This window comes from Dromaius novaehollandiae, chromosome 3, assembly GCF_036370855.1.
Source record: "Dromaius novaehollandiae isolate bDroNov1 chromosome 3, bDroNov1.hap1, whole genome shotgun sequence".
Lineage (NCBI taxonomy): Eukaryota > Metazoa > Chordata > Aves > Casuariiformes > Dromaiidae > Dromaius > Dromaius novaehollandiae.
In genome coordinates this window covers 55,832,995-55,857,120 of record NC_088100.1, presented here as the reverse complement: position 1 = coordinate 55,857,120, position 24,126 = coordinate 55,832,995, and the positions used below count along the sequence as shown (strand labels likewise).

The 24,126-nt window shown below is 40.9% G+C and overlaps 1 protein-coding gene across 3 annotated transcripts in view; it reads left to right on the top strand.

Moving 5' to 3' along the window:
* Positions 1-4,678: 4,678 nt before the first annotated feature.
* The window catches only part of MCM9 (minichromosome maintenance 9 homologous recombination repair factor), a 56,025-nt gene continuing 36,577 nt past the window's right edge, over positions 4,679-24,126 (top strand). The window contains exons 1-7 of one of the 3 annotated variants that reach the window (XM_064508921.1): positions 4,679-4,741; positions 5,556-5,872; positions 9,867-10,183; positions 12,243-12,324; positions 13,326-13,526; positions 15,750-15,875; positions 17,114-17,233. In XM_064508921.1, coding sequence (XP_064364991.1) covers positions 5,563-5,872; positions 9,867-10,183; positions 12,243-12,324; positions 13,326-13,526; positions 15,750-15,875; positions 17,114-17,233 — 1,156 coding nt within the window. In that variant the 5' untranslated portion in view covers positions 4,679-4,741; positions 5,556-5,562. Of the gene's footprint in view, positions 4,742-4,769; positions 5,192-5,363; positions 5,390-5,555; positions 5,873-9,866; positions 10,184-12,242; positions 12,325-13,325; positions 13,527-15,749; positions 15,876-17,113; positions 17,234-24,126 lie in introns of those variants that run through there. The other 2 variants (XM_026123520.2, XM_064508922.1) reach the window with 2 other exon arrangements.

Here is a 24,126-nt window from a genome sequence, read left to right as displayed (position 1 = left end):
ATTTTGCAGTCTGTGACAGAAGGAACATGTTAGTTAAAAAGGAGTTGTAAAACACCTGCTGCAGTTATGTCTACTGGACTAGACCATGGCTAGATTTCATTTCCTATAGATTTCTTTACAATCCTGTGTTCTCATAACATGAGACACCTAAGTTCTGCTTATGTAGTTGTTTAGACATGCAGTTTTCCTACTTCAGCCAACTGGTGCACATATCACTTCACAACCCCAAAACAAAATAAAGAGGATATATTGAAAATACAGATGAAAGACACTTGGAACCAGGGTCATTAGTTGAGGTTTATAAATACCTACTTACTTAATAGAATAAGGATGTATAATGATCAACTGATTTCAGCTATTTCAGCAAATGCAGTGTTTAGTATAAACCTGTACTTTTTCTTTTCTTTTTTTTCGTCAGAAGGCACTGAGAGAGCAGTCCTAAGTGATTAAAACCAAAGAACATGCACTTGACATAATAGATACAGTCTGTAGTAAAAATAGATGTTGATGCCTGAAAAGACCTGGAGCAGGGACATGGAAAACCAGAAGGAGCGAACAAAACGAAGGCAGAAGTGAACTCTCCTGCAGCTACAAGGAGGAGGAGAGCAGGCAATAGGGGAGAGAGAAGAATGTCCTAAGGATAAGAGGTGAGACTGAAGGGAGAAAGGAAAAGGAATAGAAATAAACCGGGTACACTTGAAGGTCTGAAAACAGGGTTAACTGCTGTGTACTGGACAGGTAGAGGTAAGGGGGAAATCAACAAGCTTTTCACATGATAAGTTAATTAGCTGAAAATTCAGAGCACTGCAAGGGCAGGAATCTTGTGTTGGCCTTCTATCTACCATCAGGGAGCCACGTGGAAACAGAACTTCCCTCTTTGACCTGACTGTTTAACTCAATTTCTCTTAAGAACAGAACTTGTTACTTGCATGGCTTAGCCTTGGGCTCTTCAGCTGCACAACTGGGTTAATATTTGCATTTTAAAACATACACACAGTTAGTCGACTCAAACTGTGGACTGTACCAATTGCACTGTAAGTTCCTAGGTTAACAATGAGATCTATGTAGACAAACTACTGATCCTTTCTGGAGTCCTGTGCAGTCTAAAGATGAGTTTATACAGTGCCTGTCACTAAGGCAACTCAGTTATTTTCAGTGTTAAGCATGGTATAGAAACCTATTCACAATGAATAGCAGGCTGAACACAATGAGAAGCAGCTGCTGCCAGAAGTATTGATAGCAGTGTTGCTAGGGAACAAGCAAAAGCTAAGCCTAAGAAAATAAAAGCATAATTCCATAATGATTGCCAAAATCTGGTCTCATTATAATAGTGAGTACTCTTAGAAATAATCAGGCTTTCCAAGTTCAACCTGACAGACTATTAGAAAAGTTCAGAGAGCAGCTGAATCTTTAACTATATCCCCAGCCATCTGCTATCATGGCTGAGCACAGTGAAGAAAGAGTCGTCATGCTTTACGATGTAAGTATTATTTGCAGCCTCAGTTGCAGCTCGCAGTGCAAATGAAACTAAGCCAGAGACTTAAGCCCAAGTGTCACAGTTAAACACTAAACTCTATTCCTCCTATTAAGTCTGTACCTTTACCTAATCTGTGGGATCCAAGAGCCCTTCTCAGCAGTTGCACATCCTTGCTGGCTGTGTCCCAGTTGCATGTTGGAATGGGACACGTACCACTCCTACCACTGCATTAGCGGACAGTGCTTGCACCCTCACACACTTCCAGATTGAGCACACAAATTGTATTCTGTAAAACTGAAAAACAGAGGAGTTTTAAAGCTTTATGTTTTTCTTCTAAAGCACAAAAAACAGATCAGAACTGATCTGAAAGCTAAAAATAGTAATGTTGGCTTATGCAAGAGAGCCATTTAGAGCATAAAGTAGACATGAACTAGGAAAGTGTTCTGAACCAAGTACAAGAGAGCTTTTCAGGCTGGTAACTGCCATCATTGTATCCATCCACCTGTTTAAGATGATTACTTTCTCTTGCGCCATTTTGCGCTAAAATTTCGAAAGGGCCTGCCTCCTGGATTTTCAAATGGGCAAGATGCACTTTTCTAGCACAGCTGAAATGTGACTTTTTTTGTTATTGAGTAGTACTTAAGGATAAGATTCTTTAGATCCAGCAGTTTTTTATAAACTGATTTGGGTGGATTTTTGCTTTTTGTGTTTCAGGTGCTCAACCTGGGATGATGGTCATGGTTCTTTCAAGGAAGTGTTCCAGCTGGAACAGCAGAGTGTTCTTTCATTACTTGGCCAAGCACATAACCATTACTTGGTTTTTATTATTGCATAATAATAAAATGATAAATATTTTGGGTTTTTTTATTGTAGGAACCACTACCTAATTGCAGCCTTTAGGCAATACTGGTTACTTACTCTTTGGTTGTAATTAGCTCCTCTAATTACACGCTGGTGAATCATTCTTCCTCCTGTTGCTCTAAGGGTCTAGGCTAGAAAAAGCAGAATTTGAGGATGCAGAGAAGAACATCTCCAGGAAATCACAAAGATAACAACTCTGCCATATAGGAAAACAGGTAACTGTGCTGATCTAACAGATTTGTAGAAATATCTATAGCTCACCATTAGATAAAAGCAACCTGGTTTTGGTACCTTGCAAGACAGCATCATAAACTGGGTAAAGTTCATGCTGAAAACAGACTGTGCAGACCCAGGGTTACTCTCACACTCCACTCATAATCTTTACCAGAGAGAGTTTTGAATGTTTACTACTGAATGTTACTATTTGAATGTTACTATTTTATAAACCAAGACATTCTGCACCTCCAGAGTTAAGGGTTAGAATATTTCCTCTTTATAGGCTCCTGAAGCAGACTTAGACTTTTATTGTAAACACCATTTCCTTCTGATCAGGATTTAGGCAACACCTACCAATACTCCAAGGAAGTTGGTAATTTCAAACCATGCAGGACAGGTATTTAGAGGTCTATTCACTGATTTACCATACATGAGTCTCATACGCAGGAATCCTCTTCTGATAGCTTGTCAAGTAGCAATTCAAATAAAGCCACATAGACAAATTCTAGAAAAAGGAGTAAGTGATTAAAAGTAACTGTAATTCCAGCAAGCAGCTTTTGTCCAAATATTCCAAGAGCGTTCCCTTTCCCACCAATCAAACTTTCCTGGTATAATCTCATGGGTAAACAGATATTCAATACAGTTAACAGAGGTGAAGTAACGTCTGTACCTTTCATGTTTATTAAGATCATTGTATTACTGAGATATGTGTGGGGGAAAAAACATGTTAGACATTCAAATTAATTATATTAGTATAATTAAGGTAGGTAAGACAGTTATATGTTCAAGCCATATATGATAACTGGAAAATAAAGGATCTAAAAGGATCTTGTTTTGTTTGAAATGTGTTCATTTCACTCCCCCAACTCTAAGTGACATTGAAGTATGAATTTTGTACATTTCTTCTGATAATTTATTATAGAATTATTCACACAGTTCTGATACTTGACAATAGTATAGTACACTTTTTTGTTAAGACCTTATATGGGCAGGAATTTCTGTTTCAATCACGCATTAGTAATTTATCATTAGCATAAGCCAACAAGGGGAGGTCCTGATAGTAAGGAGCTCAATAAAGAAGTTTAAGATCCTTCAAACACTTTGAAGTTAATGGGGCATTAGATTATTCACTGTGGTATCATAAGACTTGAAAGTACACATGAAAATGATACATGAATGCATTATTACATGTACTGAAATGACACATATAGTAGTTCAGAAGACAGTGTACTTATCCTTACATTGAAATCAATAGGAGCAGAATTCATACATAAGAGCATTAGCATTTTACATATCAGAAAATATTTCCAGCACACATGCTGGAAAGTAGCTAAAGAGGTAGAAGAGAGGCTGACTGCCTGACAAACTGGGACTAAGCTGTACACCTTATGCCGGGAACTCAAATTTGAAACAGAAATAACAATTTAAAATATAGCATATTTCAAACAGTTAAAACATGCCACAGGGGTGTAACACATGTAGGGAGAAAACAACATACAGATACTAAGTAATTCAAACTAATACACTGTAAATGTTGGACAAAAAGTGAAAGCTCTAGTGCCTCCACCATACGCTGCTTTCTGGCTGTATTAAAAGCAAAATTTAAAAACTCCTCAGACTTGTTGATGTGACCAGTCTTTCTTACGAAGCAAGAGGAACTGGCCTGTCTCGGCGGGGGAGCAGCAAGGCAGAAGGCGGCAGCCCCTTCCCTCGGCTTGCAGCAGCAGCCGCCGCCGCCGGGCACCCGCTCCCTCCCTCGCTCCTCCTGAGTCGCAGCCCTCCCGGGCACGTCATAGGGAGCCGGGAGCGGTGCCCTTCCTAACGGGGGAACGCTCGTAAAGATACCCGGAAAAAGCGATAACCTGCAACACCTTAAAAAGAAGAAAAATAAAAAAAGTAACGCAGCCTGCCGCTGCCTCTCGCTCAGGAGCGGGGGAGAGGAGCAGCGCACCTCCCCGGCACCGCGGCGCCCCGGGCCCTTTCCCGCCCCGGCCTGACTCGCCGCAAGCCCCGCATGGGCCGCCTCGCCCCTCCCGAGGCCGCCGCACGGGGCCCCCCGGCGGCTCCCGGAGCGCGGCGGCCTCGCGGCTGCCCCCGCCGGCGGCGCGGGCCCGGCCGCGGAGCGCAGGGGGCGGGACGGAGCCGCGCCTCCGCCGGCTGAGGCGGCAGCGGGAGCGCGGCCGGCAGGTACCGAGTGCGCGGCCGGGCGGGCAGGGGGGCGGGCGGCGGCGACGCGGCGCGGCTCCGCTGCCCACTCGCAGCCCGAGCTGGCTCCGCAGACCCGCGGCGAGGGCGGTGCGCTGCCGGCCGCCCCCGGCCCCGCCTTACGGCGCCCGCCAGGGCCGCGCCGCGTTCAAAACTTGCCGCGCTGGCGGCGGGCGGGCGGGAGGAGCGCCCAGGGGAGGCCGCGCCAGCTCATCGCCCTCCGAGCGGGCAGGACGCGGGGCGCGTCCCCTCCCCCCGCCTTTCTGGCGTTAACTCGGAGCCCCCACCTCCCCCCGGAGACGGCAGCACGGCCCGCGCGGCTGCCCCGGGGGTCGGGGCGACGGCTGACGGGCTGACTGACGGGGGGCGGTGACTGACGGATGACTGACTGACCACTGACTGACTGGCTGACGGACTGACGGGAGCGAGGCGGTGAGTGGCTGCCCGCCGGGCCGGGGGCGGGGCGAGGGCTCGGGCGGGGCGGTGAGTGGCTGCCCGCGGCGCCGGGGGCGGGGCGGCGGTTGGCGGGAGCCCGCGTGAAGCGGCGCGCGAGGGCGGGCGGGGGCGGGGCGAGGTCGGCGGCTGCCGCCGCCCTCCCGCCACTCGCTGCGAAAGTCAGAGCGCTGCGAGGTAGGGCTGTTCCGCAGGTTGACAGCAGGCCAGTCCTAGTTTTGACTGGCTTTATGGCACGCTTTTGCGAGTGAAAATAATAAAATAAATGTCCTGATTCACGTGTAACGTTAGTTAAAAAAAAGAAAAATCCTTAATTACTTTATGTGCCTTTTCTGCACGTCAGGCTCAGTATGGCGCTCAGTGGGGAGCAGGTGAACCTCATCGGGCAGGTGTTTGAGTCCTATGTTTTGGAGCACCACAAAGATAACATCCTCAGTATCCTGAAGGAAGGCGACGATGAGGCGCATTACCCGGTCGTCATCGACGCCTTGACGCTGTTTGAGACCAACATGGAAATCGGGGAGTATTTCAACGCCTTTCCCAGCGAGGTCCTCCCCATTTTTGACAGTGCACTGCGCCGGGCCGCCGTGACGGCCCTGCAGGCCGCAGCTGCGGCACCTCGTCTCAGCGTGAAGCCGAACCTGCACGCCAGGATTTCGGGTGAGTCGCGCAGGGGCCAAGCGCCGCAGGTGGCTGCAGGTTTGTCTCTTGTTTTCGGTGCCTCTGGCGTGCCCAACTCTGTTGTGAGGCTGGGGGTGCCGGCGGGAGAAACCGGCGCCTGGCTGATGTGATTAATCCTGCAATTTCAGTGTTTAAACCAGCAGAGATTTGCTGATGTTTATCAGATAGAAAAGAATAGAGAGGAAAAAAAATCAGAAATACATGGAATTCAGAAGACCAATATGGAAAAAAAAGTCCTGGTTGTCTCTTATGGTACATGTTCCCTATGGTTAGAGTTCATTGCTGGTTCAGGACATAAACCCTTTTAGGACTCCTCAAATCAGTGGTCAGTCTCAGATTAGTTCTCTTGCAAGGCAGAAGGTCTAACAAGAGCGTAAGTTGTGGAAATAACTGCTTTAGAAGAAGATGCATAATTCCTTGTTTTTCTTCTTGATTGAATTCCTTATAGCATGAATTGACTTGCAATATTTGTTGGCTGCAGCCATCTCTGAGAACAGCCAAAGTCTAAATTTTGAGGTACTTGTCTTATAACACTTTTCTCTAAAAAAGGTTGAAATTTCAGCTTAACTAAGCTACTTGTTACAAAATTGGAATGAACTGATGGAAGGAATGATCAGTAATACTGAGTTTTGTCCTTTCTTCATTGTAATTTGATAAGCACTTGTTCCTTAGTATAGAAATTGTTTTGTAGCCTCTGAGGTTTGGGCATGTGCAGAGGCTCAGGGGAGCCTCTTGGTTAAGACATCTGTTTTGCCTGTTGCAGGGAACTGGGTTCAGTGGTGGTATAGTTTCTTCTAGTTATTTGTGACTGTAACTATTTGAAGATGTCTAGCTTACAAAGCGAAGAATTAGCGACCTGTGTTTCCCTTCCCTGCCCCATGTTTGAGTGGTTTATGATCATGTAGTCTTTTAGTAGCTTGAACTTGGATGAATCACAGTTGTTAAATATATCTGTGTTTCACTCCAGTACATTTCTTTAAGAATATTGTCATTAAAATATGTACATCAGAAATATAATTACCTTGTGACTCTCATAGTGCCATTGTGTCAAGTTTTTTAAGGAAGAAGAAAAAAAAAGAGTTTGCTACCTATTTAAGTGGTGTGTGCAGCCTGTATGCAAGTGCAGACTGTAGTGTAAAAGGATGGCCACAAACAACGTTTTGTACAATATTTTGTAGTACATCTCCCTGTACCTAGAAGTGAATTAAATACCTTTTCCACAGTGTTCTGAAATTCATGCTTCAGCATGAGAATAGGGTTGTTTTTACTGAAAAGCTATTGTTACTTTATAAGCTACCAGAAAGTATTAGAAGGAGTAAAGCAGTGGGCCGATGTTTGCTGCGTGAATAGCTGCATCTGTTTAGGACATTCCTGCTCCTGTTATCAGCCCATTGCCAGCGCTGACCGTTCCTCCCACAGTGATGTTTTGTCTGAATATTCCTTAATCAACTTCATGCAAAATTAGCCAGGTTTGATGAAATAGTTTTACTGAGTGATAAAAGCAAATCTGACTGATCACTGACGGTGGAAATTGGTCAAGCAGTCTCACAAATTACTCCATCAGTAGACCTGGAGGGAAGATGGTGAACAGCGAAGGGTGATCATCCTCACATGGCCCAGCTCAGTCAAAAGAGCATCTGCCCCTGTAATTTGTTTTATATTCTGTACTGCAGAAAGGCTGCTACTGAAGAAACAAAAAAACAATGAGCTAAATAATCTGGAGGCTTTTTCCATCCAATTTTCCCATGAAACTGTCACTTTTAACAGGATGCTGAGTTCTCATTACCTCCAGGAGCCTGGCTTTGGAGTGCCCCTTCCTGTTTCCACATTGAATGGGATATCGAGAGAAGGAAACAGTGCGCGCTTTTCTTGGTGGGAGCAGCAGAGATGTAAAAGGGATGACTCTAAGGGGATCTGCATGTCAGGGTTAGCCTGGAGTGAGGAAAAGTGGTTTGGCTTATGCTAGGTATAAGAAAGCAGTGTCAGTACCCTGATACTAGTATGGAAAGGATATCTAGGAATACAAAGAGGGAATGAGAGAGTGGGATTATGCAGTGATTAATAATCGATGATTACCCCTGCTTCATAGAAGATGAAGTTCTTTATATGAATTTTAGTATTATAGAAACTTCAGTGCATAACTAATCCTTTCACTACAAATCCATTGAAAGCTTTTTGCTCACTTACCATTAGCCTGAGCACCACAGTGTCACTGAGTTCTTGATAGCCAAGCTGCTGCTGCTAGTTCAGTTTCACACATTATTACTAACACACTAAAGCTCATTCAAAGAGGCACATACTCAAGTAAAGAGTTTGTCAAACAGTCTAATATGATGAGAATGGAGGCTCTCTTTATCCCATTCCAGACTCTGTCTCGCTGATACACAGAGACGATAATATCACATATCCTGCCAACAGTGCTGCAGCTCTCTCTAGTGTAAGATGTGTCGTGTTTTGCAAATGTCGTCAAGCCACATCAAATACTGAGTTGGGGAAAAAAAGAAGCCAAAACAGTTGGAAAATACGGGTTTCTCTTTTTTTTTTGGCCTAAACTGAAGAAAACCAGAAACCTATGGGAGAATAAAAATTTTCAATAGGTTTGATAAAAGATGGAAATAGTTCTGTTACAGTAAACCAGAAAAATAGTTTGTTTGCACTTGTACATAATAGTTTATTTCCTTTTTCAGATTATTTGTTTCTTTAATACATCAGCCTTTTACTTTCTTGAAATAGCTCAATATTTAAAAATAAATATTTTCTTTAAACAAAGATAAAAGGTTAAACACTTTTTTAAAAGCATCAAGACAGAATGTTTTAGCATGTGTGAAACAAAAAAATTAATTTTGAAAATACTGAAGTAAATTTGTGATGTCTTTTTCTTTTTTACCTGCCAAAGCTACTAAGCAGATTTGACCTAAATGCACAAATAGTTTTGGTTCCCTTAGAAATATCTTTTTGCAGCAGATTTATTATTTGCCTCTCCGTTTCCTAGCTCTATTTCAGAAGTAAAACTGTAAGAAAATATTTTAAGAGAAAGTAATTTCTTTTTAAGTTGATAATTATTACGTTTAGTTTCCTGTAGTTTATATAATAACTTCTGAAGAAGCAATTATTTTGATGTTATCCTCAGCTGTGTATTGCAGTGTATTGCAAAGTCCACTTATTTTATAAAGGTTTTGTAGGCTGTTGAGTAAGATTAATCTTCCTAAGGGTTTCAACCGGGATGGTGCTAAGTGACAGCCATACAGACGAATGCAGGAGCGGGATCAGTACACCACAGAACTGGCTGTTGGGGAGGAATTAAAGCAAAGGAAGTACCATGAAAATGTTCTGTCACTATTAATTTGAACTTATAAGTGAATTTGCTTTGGTTGTGTTCATAACCCCTTTAAATTCCTTTTCTGTCATCTTCCTTCTGATTGAGGTTTACTGGTATGGAATGTGGATTTAAGGTCAAATGCTCACAGACTGTGAATTTTAAATTTGCCTGGACTTCAGCATTCACACAAGATTATGAATTATGCTTGTTTAACCAAGGAAATAACGTTGAACCACAACTAAGCAGCATAAGTAAAATTTTGTAATTCAGATAAACCAGCTGTAGAATAAATGACATTTGCCAAAAGATCATTTAAATTAACAAAGAGATCTGAGAATATCAGGGTCTATTTCCATGAATGGAGGAAGCAAAATACTTCACATTGTTCATGACTATTCAGCCCGTGGCAAAAGTAGAAGCATAAAATGGCTGTATTTTCTGTTATCGATCACCTTATGATGTTTTTCAGTACCTGAGGCCAGTGAATCAGATTTATGATGCAACAGATGAATTGTTGAATCGTATTTATGAAACAGTAATAATAACAGATACTGCTAATATATGTCTGACATTTTTTCTGGTCTTGCTGCTTCATTGCACTGTAAGTATGTTTTATGTGCACGGTCTTATGCTGTGTGTATTTTCAATTAACAGGTTTGCCTGTTTGCCCAGAGCTGACCCGAGAGCACATACCTAAAACCAGAGATGTGGGTCACTTCTTATCTGTTACTGGGACTGTCATACGTACCAGCTTGGTGAAAGTCTTGGAGTTTGAACGGAGTTATATCTGCAATAAGTGCAAGCACGTGTTTGTGGTTAAGGCTGACTTTGAACAGTACTATACTTTCTGTCGTCCAACAGCCTGTCTTAATGAAGAAGGCTGCAACTCAACCAAGTTCACTTGCCTCTCAGAAATGTCCTCTTCTCCTACCAGCTGCAGAGACTATCAAGAAATCAAAATTCAGGAACAGGTGAAAAAATATGCAGAGAAAGGGGAGGGTATAAAGGTATAAATGTCTCAAATACAAAAAAAAAATACTAAAGGAGGCATTTGGGGGCTTAATTTCGTGCTGGAATAAGGTGTTCTAACTCCACTAATTTTAGTGGGATTGCTCATGGTTACATCAGAATTAAGTTTATCCCATTTTTGTTTATGTTTTACATACTAAAATAAGAGGGAAAGTTTTACAGTTTCTACTGTTATTTAAAAACAAGTGCTTGAGCAGACCAGAAGATGCCAGAGAACTGACTTTAACCTGTCAGTCAGAGATTTGCAGTCAAATAATTAAAAAGTTAGGCATGTGTTGACTAGCATTCCCTTACTAGGTTACCATTCAATATCGTAAGAAACACTCAGGGTCAGTGCATAGATTAAATTCTAGTGTTCAGCCCTTAATACCAAGTGTGTGTTGTTCTTCTAAGCACTTATGATGTTTAACATGGCTTCTAAGGGCAAAAGCTAGCCCAGTGGTGGCCAAGGCCAGCTGCAAGGGTGTGGTATAGTCAAAACACAGCACCTGCTAAGGTCTGTTCCCGTCAGCCAACAATCACACCAATGATTCAATATATTCAATAGTTATTGAATAGCTGCTCCTCACAGAATTTGCATTCATTTTTCTGAGGTCAGCCCTAGGTGAATAGCCTCAAGTACTATGAAGCTGGAGAAGTAAGAACCAATTGGGCATCTTTTTTTTTCCAGCAGCACATAACTAAGACAAAACTGGCAAAAGGAAATACACACTTGTGAAAATTGAGAATAAGTAGGGTATATTATAGCCAGTGTTTCTATGATTATTTATATGTTCAGTGTCTTAGGTGTCTTCAGTTGGTTTAGGGGTTCGATTTTATAAATTAAGAGGATAGTGGTGCCAATCTACATCTTAACTCTATGAAAACAGAAATTTATGAAATTAGAGGTGAAGCACTTTGAAGTTCAGAGTAGCAAAAAAGTAAGGGAATAAAGCCATTTCTAGGAGATAGGTCCTGTGTTTCATATTCGTGTTATGATTATTTCTGACATATGGTTTATACTAGACTTTTTTTTAACTGTGTGACGCAAAAATCTTTGTGATGGGACAGATTTTCATCAGCATGGGCCTATTAAACAGAATAATGAAATGAATTTCACCTGTATTTCCTACTTAATGCTGCCAGTAACTGTGTATGCGCCACTAATACTGACAGTGATGCAAACTGCCTGCGGCTGTTCAGATCGTACACAAGGATAAAGTAACCTTTCTAGAAAGTACAGAGTGAATGAACTTAGATTTCTAGTATGTGTGATCCTGTGCCACAAAATGAAAAGGTACTTCTGATTGTTGTTCTTTGTGCAGTGTATGTTTCAACACTTGCAAGCTTTTTTGTACAAGTGAAAAGATTTCTAGATGGAAATAGACTGTGACAAGTTTGCATAGGCTTTGCCCTGGAGAAAAGAAAAAGAATTACAACAGTAACTGGCACACTTGTCAGTATACATTCTTCTTCTTGTGTGTGATTTGTTTTCTTCTGTTGTTGATTTAATCCATGACACTTAGGTGTAAACTTGTTTCCCAACCTGTCAAGTTGTGGTTAAATACCAGAATAATGTATAGAATAATCTTTCAGTAAATACTTCAATGAAGAGTTATCTAACCCATGGATATGCTTCAGGACCCAAAGTCAGCTTTGCTTATTGAAGAAGTGTCTGAAGAATATCTCCAATCATTACAGAAAAGTTAGCTCTTTCAAATGACCTCTTTCAGTGAGCTTTCTCCTGCAAGATATTGAAATCACACAGCACCTCCCAGGCTTGAGCACTTCCAGCTAATTTAGTGCCCAATTCTGTTTCCATTGTTATCAGCATTAAAGTTCCCTTATGGAGTTCATGGTGGCAGTGGCATGCTTACTGGCATGTGGCACATAAAAGTTTCGTGAGAAAAAGCAAGGATTGACCTCAGTTCCAGGAAAGGAACCTAGATCTTTCAAACAGAGCAACTCTGAATGGCTTTTAAAAGGTGCTGTTCTTAAGTGCTTTTCCTTTCCATCTCCTAGGTTCAAAGGCTGTCTGTTGGAAGCATCCCTCGCTGCATGGTGGTTGTTCTGGAAGATGACTTAGTGGATAGTTGCAAGTCTGGTGAGGACACAGCATATATAGCATGTATTTGTACCATAAACATTTTTATTTTTGCATTTGAGATGACTCTTTGCCAAGTAGGGTGTCAGTGCTGAGGGCTTGTCTAATGAGATATGTTCATCTATTGGCGTTTCAGCTTGGAAGTTGGCATGGCAGTTGAAGGCTACTGTAGAAAATATTATACCTCCACATGTTATATCTTGAATGTTTGACAGATCACTTTCAATAAGTAATGTGCTGTGGCATACAGAAAGTATACTAAGACTTGTTAGTGTCAGAATCCCAAGTCTTTTGAGGAAACTGGTCCACCTGGAAGGGACTGAAGCAGAGAGTGTGATGCCCCTCTGTAGGTTCAGAAAGCTATGTAACCTGATCTCCTGTCTAAGGAGCACTGCAGATGGAAAAAGCTACTTGGCTTTCAAAAAGGAAGCTAATTAGTGGGAGGGTGTATGAAGAATGGACTGAAAATTTGCAGAATGTAATTGTTATATTTATCTAAGCTTATGGCACATCCCCACAAGAAATTCTGTGTTCATTGCTGATTGCACTATCTCAGAACAATGCTCTGGCCAGAATGTTCACAAGCGATACCGGAATTAGTCACTAAAGTTATCAGAAGTCATACTGTATAAGTTTTGACTAAATCTTTTGGTTAATAAATCTAACAGAAAGAAGAGCTTCTACAGTTTAATGAGAATTTCCCTTTCCTAAAGGAGGAAACAAGCATAGGTACACCTCTAAGAATTCACCTATCTTAATCAGAAGTGGAAAGACATAGTAACTTTCTACCCCAGACATAAGCAATCCAGATAATGTTTGTTTTAGACTTCTAATAACTGTAGGAGGCGGCTTCTTGTGTTTTTTCTTTTTTTTTCTTTTCTTTTTAACCTTAGTAATTATAACGCAGGATCTAAGATGCACTATTATGTATTACAGCTAGCTGGCACAACTGCATACCTTAAGACAGAACCTATTTTATCAATTTTTATTGCTACCCCCAGGAGATGACATCACAGTGTATGGAGTAGTAATGCAGAGATGGAAACCTTTCCACCAGGATGCACGCTGTGACTTGGAGCTTGTTTTGAAAGCCAACTATGTTAAAGTAAACAATGAGCAGCTAGCAGGGGTTATGATTGATGAAGAAGTCCGCAAGGAATTTGAAGACTTCTGGGAAAAGCATAGGGATGATCCCTTAGCAGGTTAGTCGTTGAAAATTTTAAAGTAGGACTCATGTTCAGATGTAGATGAAATCAGGAATGAAAATACTGCAGCGGACCACATTTTTTCCCCATTGTGCTGTCCCACCACCTGATAAAGTCATATATTTTTCCCAGTACAGAAATATGAAATTCTTTCTTAAAAAGAAACAGTACCAAGCATGCTGCCTTGATCTTTCTTCTTTTGAGCTATTAAAATGTTTTATGGAACATTTATTAATAAGAAATGAAAAATAATGTAAGTATTGGGGAAAAAAAGAGAAAGATGTTTTATAATCAAGGAAAAAAAAGCATACCACTTAGAAGAAATTGTGTGGGTAATTGTTGACTCTGAGGCTAGGGATCTGACTCTTTGCCTTTGCATCCAAAATCAAGCTCTGAATCTTTGCCACAGAGCTTAGCATGTTTCGTCTTTAACCTAATGCATAGATGCATAGTCCCATGATTTAGGTGCTGGGGAGCCTCATATCATGTATGGGGACAATCTGCCAATTCACAGGAGCAGGCTGGCTCCTAAACTTACCGTGCTCTACAGTGAACCAGCTAAGAGATGCCAAGTGTTGTATTTGGAACTCTGTTTCTCTCCAGCATCTGAATGCCTCCTTCTGAACTGCAGGAAAGCTCCATGGACTATTTAGGACTTATGTCATAGAACTGTCTAATACCAATGCTCTCTGTCTTTTCAAAACTCTGAAAAGGGTTTAGTCTTCTTAAAATACCAACAGGGAGGAAAAGCAGGCGGCAAAGTTGCCTATATGAGCACAAAAGTTAGAGTACTGATATAAGAAGTTGGAGATCTTCAAAAGCAAAGAGATTCTTCAGGCCTGCATTTCCTAGAAAGCAGTTTAACTGCTAGCCTGCTGCTGTTTGGATTGAGAACATTTCCCACCACCCTTATTAGAACTGTTCAGAAAATAATTCAGGATCCATTTTGAAGGTCCCAATTAATCCTTTGTTCTCAGGACAACTTTTGAAAGCCTGGAGTGAACAGTGTGATTTTATGCAATATTACCCATTGAGAACAAATAAACGGATATGAAGTGGCTGCAAGAGAACTGGCGTTGAAAATAGAAGACCACTGACTACCTGGCCTGTCTCTTCCACACTGTTTCTCTGAATTAGAACCCCTCAGGTGAAGGCAGAGATCAAACTTGACCGATGAGTCAGGTGTACCCCGTATCACAACAGGATTACAATAGCAGCTCTGGCTTAGCCACTTTGACAAGTGACTTTTTTTTTTTCTGAATAAGAAATGGGATGAGGCAGAACTACTGAGCAGCTCAGCTCAGAGGCAACCATGGAGTTAAATCTTGGGTTATGCAGCAGCTGACCAAGGTTTTGAAAATTTCAGTTTTAGACAAAGAAGTATTAATTCCCTCAAAAGACCTACACGAGACACATATGCCTCAAGTCATCTATTACGTCTCTACATATTTTACCAGATCTGTCTTACGGTTTTCATGTACTTGTGTTCAAATTTAAAACATTATGTTAAGAACTCAAAATTCATTGCTCTGTTCTATGCTCTAGCAGTGAAGATGATTTATGGTATTAAAACTGTGATCCCTTATATGCTGTTAGTATCAAAATTTCAAAGGACAGAATTAATTCCATTACACGCCTTCCACGCCAACAAAATTATCATAGCAGATTGAAGCATTTTGTTGCACAATAATGAGAAATTGAGCCTCACCATGTCTGCACAAAAACATGGTGCACAGATTTAGGCCAAAATACTTTTAGATGTGACTTAGTTTTCAAGGGGTATTTTGAATTAATATATGCAAGTTTAGAAAATTGTTAAGTTTTATTCTTCACAGCCCTTGTACATTTACTTGGAAACAAAAGAATTTGTATGAAGGCCTGGTGCTTTTTTTTATTATTATCTTGCCTGTTTTCATGATATCCATGCCATCCATTCCTTAAATTGGTATAGGATTTGCATTGCTGTTTATGACAGTGGAGGATTTTATTTCTTTATGATGAAGGAAGTTTGGATCAAGCAACTGCTTTGGGTCTCATTTAAAAACAAAAATAAATGTTTTCCTCCCTGGCCTATTCCTCTTGTTCAGGAAGCAGGCCCAAATTGTTTGTCAGTGCAGGGACTTCCAGTGTACAGTTCAGTCAATCAGACAAGTTTGCTGATTTACACCAAGTTTTACTCTCAGGGTAATGCTGAGGGTTATTTTTTTGTTCCTGTTCTAGGGAGGAATGAAATTTTGGCTAGCTTGTGTCCTCAAGTTTTTGGATTGTACCTGGTGAAGTTAGCTGTAGCCATGGTGCTTGCTGGTGGTGTACAGAGGACTGATGCTACTGGAACTCGTGTAAGAGGTTAGTATTGTTTGTAATAGTATCACATTCTTCTCTTTTCTAGCAGCTGCTCTCATTCCTGTCTGCACCTGCATCCCTCCACCCTCCAAAATCAAACAGATACAGTTTCAGAAGCATAATCATCCCATTCTCTTGACTGAGAGCAATTTTTGATCAATGCTGAGTATTATTCCAGAATCTTAGACAAATAAAATGGATGTCTAGACTTCCTCTTTTTATATTAATTTTTCCCCCCGAAAATCCATTAAAAGCATGTTTTCAGGATCCCATTATGTAGAGTATGAAAGGCAGTTGTTTTAGATAAAACATAAACTCACTTTTTATTGTATAAGTGACATTTTGAAATGACTTCTAGGAGAATATTCCCAGCAGTATTTGGCATCAAAGGATGGAATATTAATGTTTCCTTAATATGGATCACTATAGTACATCGCAGGGAAAATGGAAGGATTCATTTTACTTCCTAGTGCCAGATTTTTCCATCTGTGATTGTCAGCACATCTCACTTAGATCTGTTACAGTAAGTTATCTGCCTGCTGATTCTCCTTCTGTTGTTATTAGATGGCAAATATGCCATGTGCCAGGTGGTACGCAGGTCATAATCTATGTAGGTCATAATAATTCTAAAATAATATGTGTGTATATACAAATACAATATTTTCTTAATGCTCCAGCAGCTAAAGAAAGTTAGAGACTTTATATTTAAATTGAAGTTGTATTAATATTTTATATAAGACAATGAAATAATTTTAGAGCTCTTTAGGGAGTTAGTAGTAGCTAAACTATCTACTTGTAATTGCGTTGTATCTGAAATTACTACATTGTGTGACTGTTGGAAATGAAATGGTGTAAGTAAAGAAAAACAACCCGCTGGTTTTATTATTCCTTTTGTATTAATTAAAGTAACTGAATAGTGGAATCATTATTAAGCCCTGGTAGCCTTTTGTTTCCTGTTCAAGAGTGAGTTGAGTCTGTGAAACAAATATTCTAAAACGTAAGAACTCATATTTTTTTATAAGTATTTGGTCTGGGTGCAGCAATATGACTGGATGCTTTTATTAAATAATATCTTTGTGGCATCCAAAAAATAGCACAGTCTTGAACAGAATTATTTATCATATTGTATATGTAGTGCTGATGTTAGTTAGATAAAGAATGAAAAATATTACTTAATTCAAAGTATTTTGTGCATATCTTTCTCTGTGTATGTACCATGTACATGAACATTTTTCCCCCAGGTGAATCACATCTTTTGTTGGTTGGAGACCCAGGTACGGGGAAATCTCAGTTTCTCAAGTATGCAGTCAAGATTACACCACGGTCTGTGCTTACTGCGGGAATTGGATCTACAAGTGCAGGTATGTGCTTTTTCAGTTGGAACACTTTGCTTTTTTTCACGGGAGTATGGTTATATAAAGGCATTTGTATATATGACCAAGAACTGGATTTAAGATTGTATGAACGCAGGCTAAGTGGAAAACTGCCGTGAAGACAAGTGAGGTTTGGCGTGACTGTCTGCAGAAGGGCAGTCCTGCCCCTTCTTCTGTATCAGTGGAGCAGTAGGATGAGCTTCTAATAGGGAAGCTTACGAAGCATCATCCAGAGGTGCCTCTCGCTGCTTTTCTAGCAAAGGATGATCTGGACCTATATTTTCAGTGTTCTTCCCAGCTATGACAAATCTGACATCTTTCCAGAGCTCACACTGTGTGATGGGGTAGAATTGTTTGGTTTCTCCCGAACAGATATTCTCCTCTCTTCCATGCTTTTATATGTTCTGGCTGAATGCCAGTTTGATTTCTGCTTACTTTCTGAAAATGCACCCCTGTGTTGAGGCATTATCTCTGACTCATAAAAATGGTTTTGGAGAGCAAAGGTGTTTTGGATTGTATTTTTTTTTTTTTAACTTCAGGTATTTCCCAGCTGGCTGAAAATGCCAGATATCTTTACAGACTCTTTCTGGGGACAACATACAGGCTTAGATCACCTCTATAAATTACTCTGTTGGGCATTTGACTGTTACATTAAACATCTTGAAATAATTAGGGACAAAAAACAATGGTCTCAGCTAGCATATCTAACTTGAGTGTTTTTCAGACAGTGCTGCTCTTCATTTTATGTCTGGGAAACAGCATTGTTTATACCTGGGAAAACCAGAAAATAAATCTTTCCCAGTTCTAGCTATGTGTACATGTATATACTAGGTTTTCATAGCTGTGAAAGTGCAACAGCTTATTTCAGTGATGCTGAAACGTGATGTTGAACTTATACTCTTGTGTGTAGGAAATTTGTTATGAAATACATATGCCTCTAGTTTTCCAAATATGTCTGGAGAGAAGCCAGAGAGAATATTTGAGCTCAGCATAACCTTTTCTCCACCTTTTGTTCTGTGTTAAGAACTGAGGACAGGCTAGATAATTTAAATTTTTGCCAAGGGACTGGCTGTAACCTGGAGTGAAATTTTGCCATGCATTTCAATGTGACCTTGCCCACTTTTGTCAGTAGTTATCCCCCAGCGTCAGCTGATCTTGGATGTTGCTGTTGTCCAATGTTGATGTTGCCTTCTTCACCACATCTCTCACTCTGCTTTATTTTCTATGTGATCTGTTTTCCAGTTCAGCCATGACAGCTAGGTTCAAAGATGTTTAGCCTAAACTAGGTTACTAGTTTATTGTGGTGTGTGTGCCATGAAATCAGCTCTCCTGATGTGTGGAGATGGAGTTTCATTTGTGAAAGGGTCCTCTTGAGTCTTTAGGTCCAGTTAAATTTTAAAATTTTAAATTTTTTTATTATTATTTTAAAAAAGCACTCTCCCCCCCTCACTTTTCCCAGATTTTACAGTATGTGCCTCAAATTTCCACCTTGAAATTCTTAAGGACCCTTATCATAAATGAAACTTGGATCCTAGCTGAAAATCTAACTAACCCTAGTTTAACTTCAGGGAACCTTTCCATGGTTAGAATTGCTGGACTAAAGCTTTAATCTCTAGCCCTGGAGTTTGGATGTAGCTTGAATCCTTTTCTTTGCCATCCCTGTATGAGAAGTATCCTGCTTATCAATATGTTTGTAACTGTACCTAACACACTGATTTTCTGAACTCGCTCTTCATGCAGAAGCTCCAAATGGTGAGTTCAGAGAACTATTAAGCTGTTCTGCTTTCCTTGTTATAATGGCATATGTTGAATTAACAGTTTCTGCTTTCCTATGAGACGAAACTTTTAATGAGCATTTTTTCTTCCAATGTAAAAAGACTAAATCTGTTAATTCCAGTTTTGACTAGTTGCTTACCATTCCAGTTTTGACTATTTGCTTACCTTATATAAAATGCAGCCTGCAATGCAGTTAAATTACTGGCTCTGGTTAATTTCTTCAGATTAATATTATTAAGAAAATAAACTGCTCTTCACCATTGCATTGAGAAATTATCGTAGAGTGTGTTACACTGAGCTTTGCTTATATACAGCAGTGCTTTTCAGAGAAGTTACAAGAGGTTCTGTTTCAAAGCAGAAGTTAAGTCAGGAATGCGGGCTAAAAGAGCAAGCCCCGGGGGCTCCACAGACTCATTTCTCCCTTTGGCTCCTTCCCACTCTCGCTGTCTCCTCCTAATCACCTGCTGCTCCCAGTCACTCCCACCAGCCCCAGTGGGAGGTTGGGGGCACTTGACCTCTAAGTCAGCCACTAACATAACTTAGCGGAATCCCTCCAGCAAAACAAAAGAAGCCTGGACCAACAGTCAACCTCCCAGTCACATACCCCTTTCCTTGGAGGGAACTTTCATTTCCTTCTACAACTTCCTATGTCTTTTCGTCAGCATTCAAGCAGTGACTTTCTTTGCACCTCACTTCAAGTCCTTACACTTGTAAGGCCGGATGCCGCTGAACAATTAATGCATCCCTGCTCTTTGTCCTACTTAAGATGCATCGTTTGTCCTATAAATTGTTTTCTGAAAGCCTAGCTGTAATAGGTCTAGTGTTTTAAAACGTCAAAAGCATTTTTACATTCTTCTATCCAATTTACCTTTTTCTTTTAGACTTTTCCTGCAAGTTGGATAATGGGGCAGTAATCTTAGAAAATGAAGGAGTGAGATCTAAAATAATTTGACAATCCAAGGAGGGTTCATAATTCTTCTAGGGGCTGTCAATTGGTAGTTCCTTATCGGATCTTACTTTGGAAATCTCTTGATTCAGTTTTTCTATCGCCCTGTGACTATATTAACATTTTTGACCACAAATCTAGGTGTCACTGTCCTTTTGGAATCCAGTTCTAAGTGGCCTGATTGATTCTTCCTATTTAACGCCTCATCTGACAATGTCAAGGAGTCATTCATATGCCTTCATTCTCTAGAAGATGATACATAGCTTTCAAGAAGGAAAGACTTACTGGGATTTAACAAAATCTCTTCTTGGGTTCCAACCTTACTACTGAGTTTAAACAACTATTTTGCAGTCATAGTCATGTGCCTATAGCCATAATGCCGCTTCTGCATATTGGATGAGATAATCACTAATAGGAAAATATTTCACTTTCCCCTGGAGCTTGATACCTGAAGCAACTGATTTGAGTGGTGTGTCACACCCTGTCAGGACTGGACACCCTGTCAGGACTGGAACCAACATAGGCCTGCTCTTCTCGAGTCTGGGGCTATTGGGCATTCTGGCCAGTCATTCTGCCACTTCCTGATGGATATTTGGCCATTAAGACCTCTGCAAAGTTTTGTTCAGTGTTGTGTCCTTCCGCAGATGGACTGCTTAAAGAATCTTGTGAATTATCATCTTCAGCAAAATTTGTCTAAAAATCTGGGAGACTACCAACTGTTTCTCCTACTTTGCAGTTCTGTACAGTACCCCTTTCTGGAGCTGTATGAAATACAGCTTTCTGTCCCCAGAGCCTGTATGGAGCCTTGGGAGTACTGCCTTTTTGATGACAATTTGCAATGTCTGACATTGTCCATATTGATGCCAACAGCACTCTGATACTGTCCGTTAAAGATAACTAACTCAAGTGGAAACAACCATTTTTCTTTTTCTTAGTAAGCTGCTTCCTGCTGAGCAAGCTTCAGATGATGGTAACAGTTCTCTCTCTATTGAACAGGTACTCAAGACACTAAAAGCTGGAGAAATTTTTCCCTGAGCATAACTGCCTATCTGTAGTGGTCCCTGGTCCGTGCTAATCCCCAAACTGCCCCTGGGAATTCCCTGGGAGAGTGCTAGTTGGTACAGGCCAAGGCAGTGCCAGGCAGCATACTAACAACTCACCACTGTGGGTGACAGCATTTGGACCATGCCCTGGCCCTGATCTGCTGCAGCCTTTGCAATTGCAGAGATGCAGCCTTTAGGTCAGACTTTTCGGATCTTCACTTCTACCACAGGAGTCTTCATTGTCTTCATGAATATTCATAACTGTAGGTGAACTTGAAGTCATTTTCTATCAGCAAATACCTCAAAAATATTTTCCTGAGAGTATGACTTCACTGGCTTTTCCTTAAACAGTTGGGCCTCAAGTTGAAGAGGCCTTAACTCTCTAGGAAAACTGATGGACTTCTTTGAGGAATGAATTTTGAAGTTGTAATCAAAGCTCCTGGGAGATATGTCACAATCCTTAAATTCCCTTAATTTCCCCTCACTAATGCCGTTCCAAGATGATCTTGCCCTGAGACAGAGCTTACCCTGGCTATCTGCATGCAACAGATTATTTAGCCAAGTAGACAGCTGTCTTCAGAGGTTTTGGTCAGTTCATACATCTGTGCTTAAAGATCTCTAGTTAAGAGGCATAGGAAATACTGCAGGTCCAACATCTTGGTCATGCTGGCTGGGGAAATGCTTTGGGTCTTACGCACTTCTGGTAAAATACATTCAGACAGGCCTTCCAGAGACTCTCTTTTCCTGCTATTGAAATGGCAGGCATTTCTATCAGTAGATTTTGAGAGTGATGTTATACATCTTCAAGATTTCCTTTGCCACACCATTAATGCCTTCTGCTTCTTCCCAAATTGTACCAGTGTAGGTTTGCCACATCTTTCCAGTGAGATGAGAACAAACTGGAGGACCCTGCTACATTAAAAGGTAGCCCTACTTATCATCTCATCATCCAAGGGGTTTCTGGAGAGAGACTCAAGAACTATTTAAGTTCATAGCATCTCAATTAGTTCCTAACATTGCTGTTTACACTTTGCTGGTGTCTCCTCCATCTGCTCTAGCCCTTCTGCAGCATAAGGATCTCCTTCCTCCAGTTTTCTTTGTCTGCAGGAAGGCTAGTCACATCACTTATGCCGTGGTCCATGAGTGCCCCATCATGCCACTGAGAGCATTACCAAAAGTTGGAAATGTTGAAGTGTGTCCTCCCTCCCTTTGAAGGGCCTTTGCTTTCCAGATACAAACCTTTTTTTTGCCTTTAACATAGCCTCCCTACTGATTCCACCTGGTTCCTCCTCCTTAGATATTCTTCTTTGCTGAGAAGACCAAAAGTCAAGCAAAATTCCCCTCATCTGTCTTCTGTAGCCTACCTCATATTGCACATTACAAGACCAGTTCTCAAGAAACAGAACTTTAGCTGGAAAGATAAACACAAATTGGAGGGCCTAATACAAGCAATCCTCCACACAACTGCTAATGTAACTTCTATGACTCTCAACAAAATGAAGGAAACCAGCCCAACAAGCTTGCAGACCTCTGTGTTACAGATAAGTGGCAGGATAGTTAAGTACATAAAAGATCTCCTGTAGCTACCCACATAGAAGCCATGAGATTTAGTAGCTTCTGCTTTTTCCTTCTCTGGTAAATGAAGATTTGCCTGCAGCGTGCATGCATGAGGTTTTTTTCCTTTTTCTTCCTGCTACCATTTTCACATGGCAGTGGACAATCTTTGTATAGAGGGAAGTGGCTAGTCATCCATCTGAGCTGACTTCAGGAAAATCAGCAGCTGAGGAAAATAACAGACTAGATTGTCAGGTCTGTCCTGGACTTAGTGATGCAGGTCTCAAGGATACAAACTGTTGGATGGGCTATGGACTAGGTCATTGTGGTTATTGTAGCAAAGTTCTGAGCTACTGCAGCCTTGAAGATCAGGACTAAGGTTTGGCATTTTCAGTGGAGCTTTGCAGAGCCGCTGGAGAAGTTATGTTTCACCAGTCTCCATTATGGTGGAGCTGGTGTCTTTTTTTTTTTTCCCCCTTCAAACTTAAACAGAGCGTCACACTGATTTAGATGGAAAATGATACATGAATGCATCACAGTGACTGCAAGAGGAAGGGTCCCTTTTTTTCCCCCAGACATAAAAAAGCATGTTTTTCATCAGTAATGTTGGTGTGTCTGATCCCTCTACTTCTTACACGGATAACCATAAGCATTATGACAATCATCTAATGGAACTGAGTCTATCTATCTAGAGTAAAAATAGTGCAGTTCACCACTGTAGTGTTGTCAATAGAATCTGTAGCATTTCCTTGCCTCTCTGATGGTCTCTACAAGTAACGGTTTGTGGGAAGATCAACTCATCTTGGACCTTGAAACTGTAATGCTGTGCTGTCGATATGTCACATTAAAGAGTCTGCTGTTTTGAAAGCTTCAGAGACATCAGCAGGAACAAGTCTGTATAGAGATGACTTAAATTCATTATGTCTTTTAATACCAGTGAGTTTGTGCTGTGATGTTACCTGATGATCAGGTCTGCAGTACTGGAATTTGGTTTCTTAAATTTGAAATAGGTGGAATTTGATTTTGCTAGGGAATGTAATGTTTAGAAGACAATGTGTATGGAGTGCTAAGATCTGGACAGAACTGTTGAAGACCTGAGAGGCATCCAATCTCTCAAAGAGCCTAGCAAGACTGTTCCTCTTACAAAGATTTTGAGGCTCTTCCACAGTGCGCATGTTTGCTCTTTTCTAGTTTTCATCAAGCACAGTAGGATGATTATTTTTTTTTCCCCCTCCTGTAAGTAGTGGGTCAGCTACATCTAGTATGTGTGTCAGGTAAGGTGGTGCCAAATTCTACTGCAGCATAATGCCATCTGGTCTAGTTTGAAGTTTAGTGCTGCCTGAGTTCACCTGTGCACAGCTAGATTTTTTTTTCTCTCTTAGAGCAATAGGTCTTTCTGGTTTCTCTAAGTTAATTGGTTTGCTGGGTGAAGCAGTGTTGCTGACTCTATTTTGTGGTTGATTCTGCAATGGCTGTAATGCGGTTTGCTTCCATCACTCTGTAGCATTTGCTTCTAAGAAGCCTGCATGCTACTGGTGGATGGATTCTGGTTATGCTTGTAT